The sequence below is a fragment of the Nothoprocta perdicaria genome, unplaced genomic scaffold (genome assembly GCF_003342845.1).
Source record: "Nothoprocta perdicaria isolate Ctin4 unplaced genomic scaffold, notPer1 scaffold_81, whole genome shotgun sequence".
In the NCBI taxonomy this organism is placed as follows: Eukaryota; Metazoa; Chordata; class Aves; order Tinamiformes; family Tinamidae; genus Nothoprocta; species Nothoprocta perdicaria.
The window spans coordinates 2,364,485-2,381,846 of record NW_020456099.1 but is presented as its reverse complement, the minus strand read 5'-3'; the positions used below and the strand labels follow the sequence as shown (position 1 = coordinate 2,381,846).

At 43.1% G+C, this 17,362-nt stretch overlaps 1 protein-coding gene across 1 annotated transcript in view; it reads right to left on the bottom strand.

Moving 5' to 3' along the window:
* Window positions 1-7,965: 7,965 nt before the first annotated feature.
* ANKRD50 (ankyrin repeat domain 50) overlaps window positions 7,966-17,362 on the bottom strand; it is a 54,724-nt gene continuing 45,327 nt past the window's right edge. Inside the window, exons 6-7 of the mRNA XM_026051952.1 lie at window positions 12,784-16,331; window positions 7,966-10,782 (exon numbers count right to left, since the gene is read on the bottom strand). Coding sequence (XP_025907737.1) covers window positions 12,787-16,331 — 3,545 coding nt within the window. The 3' untranslated portion in view covers window positions 7,966-10,782; window positions 12,784-12,786. The remainder of the gene's footprint in view (window positions 10,783-12,783; window positions 16,332-17,362) is intronic.

The window sequence follows — 17,362 nt, the reverse complement described above, 5'->3', positions numbered from 1 at the left end:
GGGAAATGTGTAAATAGCCTGAGGTAACTTCAGCCTTGTGAGAGCACAGATTAAGGTCCACGTCCTATGGGAACGGTCACAACGTGCTACTTCCTACCCTGGTGCTGCAGGAGCAGCCTGGTTTCCAAACAATTTTCTTTTCCTGTAGGGCTCTTACCTCTTGTATCTGAGTCTTGGACAACTTTCAGATGCAACAACTTCTCTCCTTTCAAAAGGAAAAACTCCAGTATCTCACATCTCGTGTTATGCCCATCTGGAGCCAAGGACAATTTTTCTAGCATGATTCTTGCTATGCCACCTTTCTAGGAGTTCCTGCAGAGGTATCTCCTTCTCTTTCGTATGCTGTGTTAATTCTCAAAGTCTTTGATACCCTCTCTCATTTATTATTAAAAGGTCAACTCTGACTGCTAGGCAGCCTGTGCTGCCAAGTGCTGCAAACCGCCTTTCCGCTTCATTTTCAAACAGGCAGCTCTGCACTTCATCCTCTGCCACTTGGGATAGCAATAATCATATCAAAAAGACTAAGCCTTTCTCTTCCAAATGCCCTCTTAAAAATCTCTCGTATCTTGAAGCACTCAAAATTTGATAAAACTTAAGCTGTGAGAAAAAAAAAAAAAAAAGTATTGTATGGATTCTGCTGACTCACTGTTTCCTTCTCCAGAAAGTCTACRTTTTGCCTGAGATTTGTATGTATATCTATAGTGAGAAATGCTGTTTTGTTCTGCCCTTGTCCATCTCCATGCTCAGCAGTGCTCTGACTCTGCCTCAGGGTGCCAAAATGAAGACTGGAACAGGCTGGGCTGGGAACATGGGCTTGCTGTGAGGAACAGCGTGGGCAGGGTAATGCACGTTGATCGTGGAATGGGCAAGCTGGAAGAGATAAAAACACGGCGACCATGGCAGTACTTCAGGCGTGGAATCCGGTCTTATTTCCAAAGGAGTAAATCTTGAGGGTGGGGAGCATCAACTTCAAACCAGCTTGATACTACTTGGCACCTTCCAGTCATTGTCCATGTGATCTATAAAAATCACAGACTAAACCGAAAACAGACTGAGAACAAACAATTATTATTTCTGCAAGATGAGAGCTTGATCCTGAGAAGAAGGCTTGGCAAATGGAGAGCTCAGGAAATGCAGGAGGGATTAAGTATGCCAGATTTGTTTTCCTTCTCCTGTGGTTGCTGTTGTGCTGTACAGCTGTGCTTTAAGTACAACAGAGGCATTTCCTTGCATCTGCACTCCCTTCGGTGTGCAGGACTGTTGCCACAACACAGCTCCCCAAGCTGCAGAGTCTTGACATTTCATGTTGTTTCCCTTCACTGGCCACTAAAATGTGAAGCACAACTGGCAGGTGCCTCTGGTCCTTCGCAGCACATCCCTGCTTTCTCTTGGAGAAACCTGAGTGTCTGAGAGAAAGGTCAGTGTTCGTCCTTGCCCCCTGCAGCCTTTTCCCCGTAAAGAAGCCAGGTTCCTCCGTGCTCGCAGGCTCCTTGGTCAGGGCTCTGAAGAACGTGTTCTCCTCCTTACTCAGCATGTGGCATCCTGCCTGCAGCTTCAGTCTTGTTGTGCAAACCATGAAGCATCTACAAAGTACAGAGAAACGTGTCTTTGATGGCTTTTCTGGACATTAATAAAAGCTGGCAACAGGGGAGGAACAGACCAGTGGTCTTGGGAGGTGTAAGAAAAGAGGGGCTAAAACAGCAGCAGAATTCTTGCTTGAAGTCAAGAGCACTTTTATAGTTCAACCTGGTTTGATTTTGGATGGCTTTTCTCTCAGCCCTGCAAGAGAGGTTTGGCTTACATTTCCAAATGTATCAGTAACCCTGAATTGCAGGTGATTGCATAACTTAAAATTACGATCCTATTTTTAGGGCTACATAGTAATATGTTGCTACAAGGCATAATTTAAAAACAAGACTCAATTTATTATGCAGTGCTAGGGATTTTTTTTTCTGCTTTTATGCTTGCATTTTAGATTTTGAAAATATCCATTTTTGACAGAGCGGGCATTCCTTATAACAAATTCCTGGTGGCTTTGACTAATAGGAGAAGAGGCAGTGGATCAATATTCAAATTTTTTTCACGTTGCTATTAATAAGACTCCAACAACTCTGCTGTTTTCATTCTTGGGACTGTCTTGTCTCTATGCAAAAAGACCTACTCGCTTCCCTACAAGATAGTGCAGTGTTTTTTATTGCTTCCTGCAGAACAGGTTTTTAGTACATGCAAAGAAGATCTTTTGTCTCAAGGAGAATTTTAACTTTTGTATTTTGCAATATTAATATGAATCTGAACTGCCCTACATTTCATCCACAGCTAACAAGATTGTTTTAAACATACACAGCTTTGTAGGTACAGATTTATACCAGCTTTGGAATAAATCTGCTTAGTGATCAAAACTTGTGTTAAGGGACTGAATTGCTTACCCCTAAAGAATAAATATCAAACACTTTTAAAAAATTATAATGAGCTTTCCTCATCTGTTCCACTTGTTTCTATCCAATTTAATACTGACCAATGTATAATATATTAAAAATAATATATAATAAATAATATGCTAAAACTGCCTCTGGGCTTGGAAATCTTTGAACCACAAATTGTTGGAGGAAAAAAATTGCTGGAGGAAAAAATCATTAAATTTTACTTAGTTCTCACATTCTTTCCTCAGCATCTGGTATCAGCTACTGCACAGGTTGCGGGGCTGGATGGATCCTTGGTTTTYTTATTGAAATGGCTGTTCTTACTTCATCTGATTTTGGCAAAAGGGAAGCCTTCGTCTTTATAAAAATAGACTTCATGCAAATGAGCTGGCAGTGTGTGCCAGAAAGCAATGTCCTATCAATTTAGGCTTGGATTCTGCCAGCTCGCCTTGAAGTGAAGGGAACTGTACTCTTGTATGGAAATCAGGGCAGCTCCTCAGGAATGGAGTCTCCACTTCATGTAAATAACAGTGTCCCTGAATAGTTTTGTTCATTAGTTTCACACATTAAGAAATTAATTATCAGAATCATTTTAAAAACAATTTTATACAGTGCTCTTTTGGGAAATCACAACAGAAGACAAGGAGACTGATTTAACTAAGTTGCTACTGGGCCAAACATTGCAAAGGAGCCAGAGTAAAGGCAGTTCTGCCCCATCCCAGGCCTACACCTAACACCTTCTGTGGACGAATGAAGAGCATTACTCTTAATTATGTATCCACTAATAATCCTGAGGTTTGTTCTAACAAAAAGAAAAAAAAAGCTTTTCAGATGTGTCAGTGATTTTGTAATGAAGACTTCTATTGCATGAACCATTTTCCCTCCATGTTTTCTCCCCTGTAAGGAGAACTYATTCTCCAATGGTGCATCACAAACTGCTTTCTGCTCTCCTCCCTTCAGGAAAGTGTAACTTGAAAGTTATGCAAACTGCTTGGTACCATGAGGCTTGTTGAACAATGTCTATTATTCAACATTGTGCCTATATGAGATCTTCCCTCCAAATACCCTGAATAACTATAAATTATRGTATTCAAAAAAGAAAGAGAGATTATGAGTGTGTCGAAAGACTGAACCTCAACTAAGGCGCAAGGGAGATGCTGAATCTTCTGAGAGCTTTAGAAACATTCATGTTGCTTCATTTTCCATTCAAYGCAGAATATTACCCCAGGAGTAACTGGTACCAGAACACGAGGGCCTGATTGCAGTGGCCAAATGACATGCACGGAGGTTGGTGAGTGCTCTCCCACGCCACGCTAGGCAAGCACATGGCAGATGCAGCCTGGAAGACACAGCTTGCGGTGAAGCGGGACCTTGCCCAGCTTAATCAAATCTGCTGTCTGCGAGGCGTCCAAACGCGGGCTGAGTCATTTCTGACACAGCTCAAACGGCTGCCCAAGGAGCTGGAGCTGGCTGCACTCAGCTGGGCAGACAGCCGAAAAGTGCAGGAAGAGCAACTGAAAAAAGGAGATGAATTAATGCCAAAGAATAGGTTATTCAAGGAGGAAAAACTGCCTAGTGCTCTGCACTAACCCTTGGGAGAAACCCAAGGGCTGTTCCTGTCCGTTTTGGACCTAAGTAACTGAGAGAGCTAACACGTTTCTTTATCTCAATTTTCTACTTGGCATTTCTGTGAGTGCTTTGGGATTTATTGGTAAAAAAGTAATAGCTTAGAGAAGAGCAACATATAAAAGCACCAACATCATATTTCTTATTATTATTAAAGCAATTTCAAGCACTGTAGCATTGCATTTTGTCCAGTCATAGTGCTGAGCAAGACTGTTCTGTACTTGAAGAAGAATACAATAGCGAAGTGAATGACCAGTATAATGAGAGAAGGTAGAACAAATCATACTAAAGGTCCACTCTGCCTTTAGTACCCTTCAACAAAACTGTAAATTTTAAAAAGTGTCCTTGAGTTGATGAATATTGCTTAACTCATGATGGGAAAAAAATGGATTCTATTACTTACCCGAAAAACCATTTTCTATTCTTTTTCCCCTTAAGAGATGCAAGCTGAAAATAATATAAAASAAAGGAAGTAAAAATTCTCTTTATTCTGTACTGTCGCCAGAACTTCGTTTCTGGAGTCCTGGTATTTTTAGGGAAGTAATTTCATCAAGGAAGCTATAAAGTAATCCAGAAGGAAAAGGTTCTTTGCTTGCAAGCTCATTTAATGAGGATACCATTCATCTTGCAAAGGATATATCAGAAAAACTCCTGCCTTTTTTGGCAACAACCAAGAAAACAGTCCATCTTTATCAATACGGATCTGTAGGATAGATCATTACTCCTCTTATGGTTAATAAAGGAAAGCTTGTACCTTTACTGGAAGGATAAGGTCAAATGAAAATACAGTGAAATGAAAATATTAGGAACATCTACTCTAAATTAACTTAATTGTGACTCTTCCTCACCAGCGAATCTGATCACCACGCTTCTGTGTCGTGTTTGGGAAGACCAGCTTTACATTCGGGAGGAGCTTATCTACATACACGCGCTCCTTGGCTGCAAGCCTTTATGCTCCATCCTGGACCTGCAATGAAAGGATTTTCACTGGAAAGATAATTGTATTTTTAAAGCAAATCATAATTCAAGTGCTAAGTTTTGACTGCAGAAGCTGCATTAAGCCTATGGGACAGCAGTTTTCAAAGCTTTGCATTATTGGTCATGCTCAAGGCAACTTGGAAATCAAAGATTTCAAGGCTTAAACTGGTTACTGTATTTAGCTGAAATCATAGAGCTGTGGCTTTCTGATTTGCAAAAGCCCCAAACATGTTGTAAGGATGGGCAGCTCCCCTTACGAATCCAGGCTTTCTGATCATAGGTTTGTGGGGCTTTTTTGTTACCTTTTCACAAACCCCTTATATTTCATTCCTCAATCACAGCAGTTTTGCAGACCACAAGCTGAAAACCACCATTTAAAAAGGGGCTGTCACTTTTTGTGGTAAGCAAGCCAGACTTTTCATCTTCTGTCGTCAGGCAAAAAATGTCAGGATAATAAAGAGACTGAACTGAGGGTTTCTGGAGTGTGGCCCATTTAAAATAAGCCAGTAACAAAGAAAGCAGAAGACCTTCTGCAGCAGACTAGCATGAAGAACGATTCTGAGCACAATTGCAGACTTGGAAACTAAAGGCTGGACTCCTGCTAAAGAGGCTAGTCACAAGTGGCTAATACCCTCTTTTTTTTTGTAAAAGAATAATTTCCTCTACAAGTTTCTTGTGAAATACTTTTTTTTTTTCCTAGAAATAAAAGTTGATGTTCTAAATAAACACAGTTCCATAGCAAAGATAAGGCACTYCTGGTCTAACTTGCAATCTATCCAATACATCCAGCGGCTCTGGATGTGCTTTCCTTGTGGACTGCCTTCTGGCTGGAGTTTCAAAACCCACCTACTAACGGSCTTTCAGGCTTAAAAACTTGAAACTTTGACTGTGCTTCAGCTCAAAAAAGAAATAGTTAAACCAGCGATAATTTCTGGAAACCTTTTGGGTTCTAAAATGTGGCAATTATTTTTCCTTTGGAAAATATTTGATTAGCTCTATCCGCTATAGCCATTTCCTGCTTCATCCTCCCCACTTCCCAGGTTTTTCAAGTGTATAGAGAAGAAACAGTCAAAAGCTGCTGCAGCTCTGGCAGTCTCCTATGGTAATATTTGGATCAAGACACATAAAGCAAATTCAGAACAGACTCAACTCAAAGATGAGCTAAACAGTCCCAGGAAAAAAAAAAAAATAAAGTCTCCTCAAAAACCCTTCCATGCTCTTAATCCATCGGAAACAACTACAGAACATAATCAACTCCCTGAAGATAAGAAACAAGCAAACAAAAAAACTGCGACAATTCATTAGAAGTTATTTTTCTCTGGATTAAAATTCATCTCTAATTGTAGTTCTGTGATGCAGCTGGTGTAATAAAAATTTAAAAGAATAAAAGCGAGAACAGCGCAGGTTTTTCTGGTATAGCACTAATCTAAATTTTCACGATAAAGGTCAATTTGTTTGCATAGCGTTTTGGATACTTCAATAAAATGATTTGCCAAGTAGATTTCTCAGACCTGTACTTAATTTTGGGATTCTTTTTTTTAGCATAAAATGGTTAGGATTGAGATCAATGCCAAATTCTCATCAATGTCTCGCAAGGGGTCTCCACCATTGGAAAGCTTTGCATTTGTTCACTGTGCCAACTAGTCCAGGCTTTCCTTTAGAAAACACATGTAACACAAGCCAAGTTCTTGTAAAGACCTCACAGAAGATTTGAAGCATAATCCATCCTGCTTCTACTCCGTACAATAAAGGATTAAAAATAGGTGTTAAAATTTTTGATTTCAATATTACAGTGTTTACATGAAAATGTGACTGCAGAACACAATACAATTTATTTAAAGATTAATTCACTGAAAATAATTCCTTGCCACTGAGGAAGACATCCAGCGAACTAATATACGTTGTACTTTGTTATTTCAGACAAAGAACTTATCAGGAGTGAGTCAATACTTACTGTGGGAAAACACAAATACCACACAGAAAACAAGTGACTAGTTACTGATTTTGTCATTCCCTTAACCTTACAAATGGCTCAATGCAGGAGCACCAGCTGCTGGAGTCAGTGTGAAGCAGAGTACATGGAGGTAAGCCTGAATCATCACGTGCAGAAGGCAAAGAGCCAAACTCTTCCTCCCTGCTCAAAATGCCCTGCCAAGAAATCACGATTAGTATACAAATAAAAATGGAAACGGGACAAGATTACAGGGAGAAATGGGATTATGGCAATGACCGGAAAACTTCTCCCTTCTAGTGTTCCTCCTTTTTCAATAAAAAGTTCAAGAAAGATGAGCAGGCAGCGGCAGGAAGAAAACTTTTACTTGAACTGCAGAAACAGTCTGAAGAAAGATACTTTTAAAACACATTGGAAGTGGTAAAAGCTTAACAGCAGCTGAAATATTTAACTTGTTGGTTGTCTTGATGTATTTCAGAAAAACATCATTTCAARCAAACACTGTATCTTTTCCTGCAAATGCTCGGGTTAACACAGAGGAATGGGAAGAAAATCAGATGATAAGCAGGGATGTAGGAACCAAGGTCTCAGTTCTGCTAGCCCAGACTGCCTACTGCTACACACACTGTGTCTCACTAAGCACTGCACAAATGTTCATCAAGTTTTACAAGCTTTCCCTGAAACGTCCCAAGAAGTCAGGTAGTCAAATTAAAACAGTTAGATGTCTGCTGAAAAGCAAATATATTTATTATGCACTTTCATATACACAGGGATTTTGGCTTAATATAATACAAGGAATAAAATAAAAATTTTACAATGTGAAATTCATTCAATGTACATTAAAGGCTATTTACAACCCACTCCRAGAAAAACAGTCTATCTGCAAACCAAGTTAACTGAGGAGTTCAGGTGGGGCATATTAAGCATAACAGATGTTTGCATAGCAGAGTAATTGATGAGGGAAAATATCTTTTTAATTTCAAATAAATGGCAATGCTTTCAATACTGATCACAGAGAGGACAAAAAAATGCATCATTGTGCCTCAATACCCCTTAATGCATTTTTTGTTTGAAGAGCTTCTCCACATGCACACAGTACTGATATTAGTGTTCACAAAACCCTCTTTTTCCTAGCTTTTCCATGAAGGAGAGTAGATGCCTTGTGGAGATGACCTTGAAAGGATCAGTGAAATGTGAAGAGAAACAGCATTCGTGTTCTATTCAGTTTTTTTTTAAGGTTGTGAGCATTGTTACGTTGATGGAAGAAACTGTGCTGTCACAGCTATGCAACTCCATTCGCCTCCCTTCGCCTGTACAGATGTGAAAGAGCAGACAGGAACAACTGGGGGAACAGCAACTTTTCTTTGTATACAGAAACCTCACAAATGACATTAAAAATCACAAGCAAGAGCAACGTGGAATGCCTCAGACCTTTTGAACAATCTGATTTTTTAAAGCCATTCATGTCCTGTTCCAAAGTGATGCCCAAAATCTTTAACTGTTATTTCGTTCTCAAAACATTTTCAGTGGATCTGCTTTCAGTTGATGTAGGGGGGATATAAGGCTTCCCCATTAAATGTTTCAARTGTAAATATTATTCACACACAAACCATCAGGCTATCTAGAAACCGCAGCCCCTTGTGAAACCGGCCATATTTTTACGTCCTCTGTTCACAAGGTTCATTTATAACAACACAATAAAATTAAATAAATATAATTCCAATGACAGTCAAGGTCAGTAGAAGAACGTCAGCATTCAGGGACCCCTTTCTACAGAACAAAACATACATCTAGTAACTATGAAAAGTCTTATTCTTGCAGAGTATTGCAAGTGTACTGTACTTGAGGTTCAGAATAAGTTTGCTGAGAACATTTTGGTACTCTCTCTTTACTTAACCACTAACTCTCTTAAGGCCATTCTGCAAGACTCCTGTTACGTTGGTTTTATAATTGTCCCACGGGGACAAGAGATTCAATACATGAAACAYTCAGAATAATTAATATTGCTGCGTGTCAACTTTTAACATGTGAATTTTACTATGCACTGAATGCCTCACTATAAAAGATTTCCTTTTTACACTTAGTAGCAAGTGAAGAATGGAGAGGCAGGATATTAAACAACAACAACAACAACAAAACCTAACTTCAAAAATGTTCTAATGATGGTCAACCATAATAACAAGACATCGAACCCTTTAGTGACTCTGAGTATGTACTAGATAGACATCCAGGGGGCATTTATCAAAGTTTAAGGATAGCCATACATCTCGTTAATCCTCTCTGAAAAATAACCTCAGCTTTTTATTATCTTACTTGTGGAATGATCAGAATTAAGAGCATGAAAAAGATGAAAATCAACCCTTGAGAAGAAATGCTCATGTATAAAAATAGCCTTATTTTCTAAAGAGTAAGGCTGTGTAATGGTGAATAGCAGAATATAGCTTGCATTTTTAGGAGAAAATAATCACTTGCTTCATTCTTTCACTCATACAGCAGTGCAAGTAAGTTATGCACATTCAAAGGAAAAAACAAATCATACACTGTTCACTTCTCACATACAACGGCCTGGATTTTTCCCTCCTTTACACAAGCACAGGTTCCCTCCTTGCTAAGAGGGGAGAACCAGCTTCCCCTTMCCTATAGCTGGACCATCCAGGCTCCTGATAACCCTGCTCCAGGTAYAGGCATCCTCATACTGGCTGCACACAGTCCAGCTGAGGACTGGGAGCAGTAACTACATCCATACAAATTTGTGCTATACAAAATTACCACCTCAAGACAGCACCAACTCAGTAATCTCTGTACTCCACAGCCAAGGGTTTACTAACCTTTTGTCTTCCCATTATACTCTCACTGCATATTCTCTCAGCCTAATTAACAAAGCTTCTGTATCTTCCGTGCACTTGTCAATATTATTGACATTTTCAACAGAGTCCTTGCACCTGGAAAAATAAAGAGCTGACTGTTTCTACTGTGGGAAATACACATGAAGACAGGACCAGACCCTTTTTACTTAGCACCTAAGACATACCCATATTAAGTTACTTCATTACCATAACAATAATTAAGACTATTTAAGATCGGGTGTCCAAGCCCAAATGTGCCTATCGCTCTYGGCGGCCACAGCCTGCCATCCCGATCCGGTGCTGCAATGCCACATACTGCATTCCGTGTTTCACAACAATCCCAGAGGTCCCGCGGATGGTCGCGGCCGGACCCTTTCGCTGCCACTGAACAGCTATCGTACAGACAAAACACACAAGTACAGTATTTATAAAATACTGTCACAAGATTTGTATTGGAGAGAACTTGGTGAAGTACACAGGAAAGTGACCATACATTACAGCAATGCAAGTGTGACAAACTGCTTATTTTCTTTAGCCACAGGAAAATAAATACAAAAAGCACCGCCTCTGCTTACGCAGTTCACTGTGGCACATGCACCTCTTCCAAGCATTCTGAAAAAGAGATCAGAATTCCTTGTTCTTACAATTTTCGGCTGTTGTCAGAGAAACACAGCAAATRTCTTTCTGCAATTAAAAACAAAACAAAACAAAACAAAAAGTGCTCATTCGGTGTGTTAAATACAAAGTACACAAAATAAACTTCTGAAGCACAGAGGGTTATACTGAGAAGGCAGCCTTAAAAATGGAGGCACGTTACAGTAATTAAGGTAACTGCACTGTAATAATCACATTCTTAAATTTCTAGGTGGACTGAAGAGGCATTGTGTGCTTTCATCGCAGCCAGCCGACCGACCATTCCGAGCAGGAGCGCCGCCTCCCTCCGCGGTGTCGTGGAATTCACCTGGAAGTACAAAACAAGAACGGTAAGTTTTGGAATGTTCCTTAGCATGGCATGGGAATGGGAAACACTCCTTGGCGCAGTGTTGTCCGCCTGACAGCGAGGTGGTTTCTGATTCAGGGTGAAGAGGTGCAGCAACGTCGGCAGCTAGAGAGCGTGCGGAATCGGTCACCTTCCCGCTCTGTGCACAAGCAGGGACCCCCTGCAAATACACCCTGCCCTTTCCAAAGGACACTACTTGCTCCAAGAAAGGAAAAGCCTAACGYGAGCTTTAAAACTGGATGTGTCCTCTTCCAATTTTTATGTTTTCTGTTTATATTTTACAATCAACCAAGATRGAAAATGCTGAAGAGTGTGCAAAAGGGACTGTTTTATCTGTGCTCCCAAACAGCACTGGTCTTTGGATGACAGGTCAGGTCAAATCACTATTGTAACATGATGAAAGCTAACACTGAAAAGCAGGCTTGGACATAGAGGAGTTATAAATCACAACTATTAATGATATATTTTCATATATCCCACGATGGCAGGAAAAAAAATTACAGAATAATTTGAATCCCATTTTGGAGACCATGTAGAGCTAAGGCCCATGCCCYGTCACCCACCTATCCCAAATCCCTGCTCCCAAAGTTCTGCCTCTGCACATCAGCTGGCTGCAGAGTTCACCTCACCCTTTAGGAAAGTAATGCCAATATTTGTATTTTATAAACCCTACAGGATCTGGAATATAGCTTTTTCAGAATATTTATTTTAAACATTTTGATTCAACTAAAATGCTAACCACAAGAAAACGTCTTCAGGTCCTACACAACATTGCAACTTCCTAAAACTCGCAGGAGATCTCAGCTAAACCTAGACGAGCACATTGCACTGAAGAGCGCTCTCTTTCCAGGGCACTTGAGGACAGACACAGTCTACGTGTTTTTGACAGCTCAAAAATCTCTCATTTGGGCTTTCTGAGACATCTGCAACTGTCCTAAAAAAGCCGCAGTCTTTGATGACTTGCGGCAGAACTGAGTCAGCTATTGAGAACATTTTTGCTCTGAAGAGCAGCAGTCTGGTCTGTCAGAAATGCAGGATTCACACAAACAAAAAAAACACCTTTCCAGAAATAAAAAATGAGAAAATATATGCATTTCATAAAGATGGTGCKTCTTTAAAATTCAAATTCATAATGGTATTAAAACATTTCCAATACCTTAAAAAAGATAACAAAGTGCATCAGGATGAGGGAGAAAATTAGTTCAACTTCAGCTGACTYGCTGACAATAAATGTTTGAAAGAGCTACACAATATTCCGTTCTCAGCACAAAATTGGGCATTGGAAAGAAAGTAAGAAATCAAAACGAACTTCATTGATTTTCTTATCTTATTCTTAAGAACTGCAGAAGGTCTGAACTGAAGAAAATTAGTACCGTAACACAGATCTAATCTTCCTGGGAGGTGCACCATCTCTTTTCAAGAACAGTTACTTCACAGTAATGGAAATAGAAAAAATATTGCCTCAGGTCATATTTCAACTTTTAAATTTGTAGATAATTCTGCTAGCTAAAGCATTTGAAAATGTTTCCAAGCTGAAGTCAAAGAAAAGTAAAATGGAGGTTTCTAACAAGCAGGAATCACCAAAAGTTTACTGAAAAGCCTTTTTGCAAGTATGACTACACGTTCGATACAGACAGAATTTCTATAGGCAGGATTTCACTGGTGACTGTGTGTTTCAGATAACACATTTGAAAATTCCTGAGGTGCCCTATATTCCAAAAGGTAATTAGAGTTCAGTTATATACGTGGGGCAAAATTTGACCAATCCAAATTCAGCAGCAAATGTCATGGTTATCCAACTCCTATAAGGACAACCAAACAAATGCCTGCTAGGTTACGGTTTTAATATCTCAGTAAGAAGGCAATTACGATGACATACTTCAACGAAATATATTTTATACTTATTTAAAACGCACACGGCTAAACACACACGTTTGATTCTTTCGTGACGGGGTGGGTTACCTTTTACAAGGGCGTTTCTTTCTTGTAGTTGAAACTTGGGTCACTGCCTTCGATCTGGAGTTTTAAGGCTTGCTTAAGGCTGAGCTCTGTCTCCGCGGATGGGTAGCCTTCCAACACATCCTGATGCCCTCTATCCTGCACGGTGCGCGGCACAGAAACCCTACCAAGGAAAACCTGATTGCTCTGAAGGTGGTAGTTGGGATTTGTCATAATCCCGTTCCTCTTCTTCTGCTCCCCGCTCTGCTGGTGGATGAGGAACTGCTGCTGAGACCGGCCGACTTCTTGCTGGGCAGGCGGGACCAGAATTTTGCACTGCGGCTCTGCTGGCACGGGTTTGTGGGGCACGCTTGCCCCCGATTTGGCAATGGGTGCTCGCTTATCAAACTGAGTCATTTCATACTCCAGCACTTTTGGCTGAGAGGAACTACTCTGCTTTCCTTTCTTTCCACCCGACCCAGATTTGCTGGAGTTGTCCGTCTTCCCCGCTTTGTTTGTTTTAGTGGATTTCAAGCTGGGTTTTACTTGGCTCCACTCAAATTCGCTGCTCGGAGAGTTGTGATTTTGACTGAGGGAATGGGTTGTGGACGAGGGAGACACGATGGACTGCCTGCTTCTGCTGCGCGGCAGGGAATGCTGCTGGATCTGCTCCGTGAACGACATGCTGTGGAAGCTATCGATGGGCACCGTCTGAGCGGTCGCAGTCGAGGACGTGGTACGGAGAGAGGAATTTTTGGAACTCTTCAGGGAGTTATTCGACAAAGACGACTTCTGGCGGTCAACCGTGGAGTCGGGCGACTCRGAAGGGGAACTGAAGGCGTGAGCGGGCCCGTTGGACAGGCCGCGCACGCCGGGCTGCGCCTCTCCGCCCGTGCTCCCCGAGCTGTTGGACTTCATCGTCAGCGACTGCATTTTGGAGGAGACCGACTGCAGGGGCTTCTGCTCCATCGTGTGCACCGGGGACGGCGTGCAGCCGTTCAAGGTCGACGCCCCGTATTTCTCCAGCAGCTTGATGATCTGGGAGTGTCCGTTCTTGGCCGCCACACGCATGGCGGTGCGGCCGAACTGGTCGGCGTGGTTCGGGTCGGCGCCGTGCTCCAGCAGTATCTGCACCACGTCGATGTGCCCCTCCTGCGCCGCGATGCACAGCGCCGTAGCACCTTGATTGCACGTGTGGTCCACCAGGGCCCCGTGCTCGATTAGAAGCTGCACCACCTTCACGTGCCCTTGCCAAGCAGCCGACTGCAGAGCGGATCTCTTCTCGTTGTCCGCGGCATTCACGTCGGCGTGGTACGTTATCAGCACCTGCACCATGTCCAAGTGGCCCTGCCAGCAGGACACGTGCAGGGCTGTTCTCCCTTCAGCATCGCTCGCTTCTACGTTCGCACCGTTTTCTAAAAAATACTCAGCCATCGTGAGCTGATTCTCTAACGCTAAGATGTACAGCGTGGGTCGGCCATCGGCGTCTTTGCAGTTTACGTCTGCTCCGTGGCTGAGCAGCAGCTCAACTATATCTCTGTGACCTTCTAAAGCAGCAACCCGGAGAGCGTTTCTCCCATCATAGCCTCTCTGATCGATGCTGGATTTATTTTCCAGTAAAATCTGCACACAATCATAGTGGCCTTCCTGTGCAGCCAAAATGAAAGGAATACGGCCATCATTATCGATTTCATTTGTTCTAGCACCTTGTTCGATAAGCGCCTCGCAGATCAACCGGTGACCTTCAAAAGCTGCCATGTGCAAAGGGGTCCAGCCTGCGTCATCTCTGTGGTTTTCATCTAGCCCCCTGTCCAGCAGAGTCCGTACCACCTCCACGTTGCCCTGTGCAGAGGCTATGCTCAGCACGGTTCTCCCTTCGCTATCGATGCTATCGACAGCCGCGCCCCAGAACAAGAGCGTGTTCACAACCGACGCGTGGCCCATGGAGGCGGCTGCCAGCAGCGGCGTGCGGCCGTTGTTGTCCGTGTGGTCCACGTCAGCTCCTCCCTCCAGGAGCAGGTCGACAACGTCCACGTGCCCTTCGTAGGCGGCCACCAGCAGCGGCGTCATGCCGTCCTTGTCGCAGTGGTCGACCTCGGCGCCGCGCTCGATGAGCAGGCTCACCACGGACGCGTGGCCCTTGCTCGCCGGCACGCACAGCGCCGCCACGGACAGCGCGGTCCTCCCGTCCACGTCCTCGTGGTTCACCTCCGCACCGTGGTCCAGCAGGTGCTCCACGATCTCCTTGTGCCCCATGTATGCCGCCGCGATGAGCGCCGTCCGGCCCTCGTTATCAGCTTTGTTCACCTCAGCGCCGTGCTGCAGCAGGTTCAGCACGATGTCCTCGTGTCCCCCCCAGGCCGCGGCCCGCAGCGCCGTGCGGCTGTCTGCGTCTGCGCAGTCCACCTTCACCCCGGCGTACAGGAGGGCRGACACCACCTCCGTGTGGCCGCCCCACGCCGCGGACCGCAGCGCTGTCCAGCCGTCGTGATCCGTGTGGTTGACRTTGGCACCGCGCCCGATCAAGCAGTTGACCACCTTGGTGTGCCCCTGCCGAGCGGCTAAGGTGAGAGCTGTTTGCCCATGGGCGTCTTCGACCTCCAGGTCGGCTCCCCTCGAAACGAGCAGGTTGACCACATCGAGGTTGCCACTGTAYGCCGCGTTGGCCAGCAGCGTTCGCCCGTTGGAGTCGCACTGGTTTACCGAGGCTCCGTTGTCCAGCAAGGTGCGGATGGAATCCTCCCTTTCCAGAGCYTGCCGCACGATGCAGGACGTGCGGTCATCCTCACTGTTGACGTGAGCGCCGGCTTTCACCAGCAGCTGCAATACTTCTTGCTCCTTAGGAATCAGGGTGGACAGGGAGTCCTTGACAGGCGTGCCGTTCCAGATCATCCACAAGGCCAACTCGGAGGTCTCTAACTGTAAGTTGGAGTGAATGAGATGCAAGGCAAATTCTTGAGCTTCTAAAGGTGTTAGATCCTTTGCTCGGCAGGTGTAACTCATGGCCAGCATCCTGTGCCCCTCGGCTGCGTTACACAAGTATTTCTGCGTGCAGTGCTTTACGTCCAGCAGCCATTCCGCAAAACTGTAATGAAACAAGATTTTTGTATTTCCAAGACCATCGACGAGGACTTTTGACAGCACATCCAATTTGCGCTGGAAGTCTTCCAAGGTCAGCGTCATGTTTTTGGTCCACACGGCGTGATACAGCTCCATGGTGGTTAAGGGCCGGCACGCCGCAAGAATCACATTCAGGATAGGCTGCACCTTGGCAAATTGTTTCCGCACAAAAAGTCTCTGGCAAAGCCAAAGATAGAGGCCGTTCAACGTCCCTGGAATATCGCGGATCTCCCGCAGCATGATGAAATTCTCCACGACGCCGTCCAGGACACGTTCCAGGTACAGAAAGCACCCGCTGCTTTTGATGTGAAGCTGGTTCAGCATTTCTGCGGTTTCCTTGGTGAGGTGCTGCCTCAGAGCTTCTTCCTGATCCAGCCGGTGCAGGATATACTGCTGCACATCCTTCACAATGTAGGCCTTCCGCAGATCATCCAGGCTTATCTTCCGAAAACCTGTCAGAAGAGAAGAAAGTTGCTTATTTTTGACCTAGTTTTAATGGAAAGTTTGACTCAAAGTTGAAAAGAAGAAAAACTAAAAACTAAAGGAAGAGAGAAATACTTCTGGGTAGGAAACAGCCACAACTATGTATTTTGCATGTACAGATAATGAATGTAAATTTGTATTAACAGCACTTTAATAGATACAGATATTGTTTTATCATAATCTACTTGAAAAATAAATGCGTTTTACCGTTTTACTAAAGGAGAAAGTTTTCAAAATGACTGACTCGTGTTGTGTGCCTTGAACAACACTAACCACCTAAGCGAAAACAAAAAAGCAAAGCCAGAACTGCAACCTAAATAACATTATTAAGTATTATTATGTAATTAAAGGAATAATCCTTTTTCTAATTTAGGTAGCACTGTTCCTCTAAATAATTTTAGCTATTTAGATCAAGACAACCAATACATTAATAAATTGTAGACAAGATCATGCACACTTGGTTCACAGGTATGACAAAATGTATATAACAAATGACTAACTAATTGTCTTAGTTTCTTTCTAAAGCCTTTATGATGAAGAGTGATACTTAAAAATAGCATTAAATATCTTTATAACCCTGCTGATTATTATATTATTCTCCAAATAAAGACTGTATCGCATACAGTCACCCTAGCTCTTAGGTAGGTGACTCATTGTGCAAGTTTTCTCACAGTCTTATGATCCCATTGTTATTCCAACCTGTTTGCACTTGCAAGAAAAGAAGGGAAATTATTTTGTGCATGTATATGTACACTGGGGTTGGCTCCTCCCTAGATGCATACACACACACACACACACACACATACACACACACACACGTATATATAAATACACAGACTCTGTGTGTTATCCTTGCAGAAATATTTTTAGAAGCAGCTGAAGAACAGTCTCCAGGGCCACTCTGGTAGCAAGACAGCTCTCAAGAACGAGGCAGAGAGACAGAACAGAGCATATAAACAACATTATAGTTACATGGATTACACAGTGGATGTAACATGGA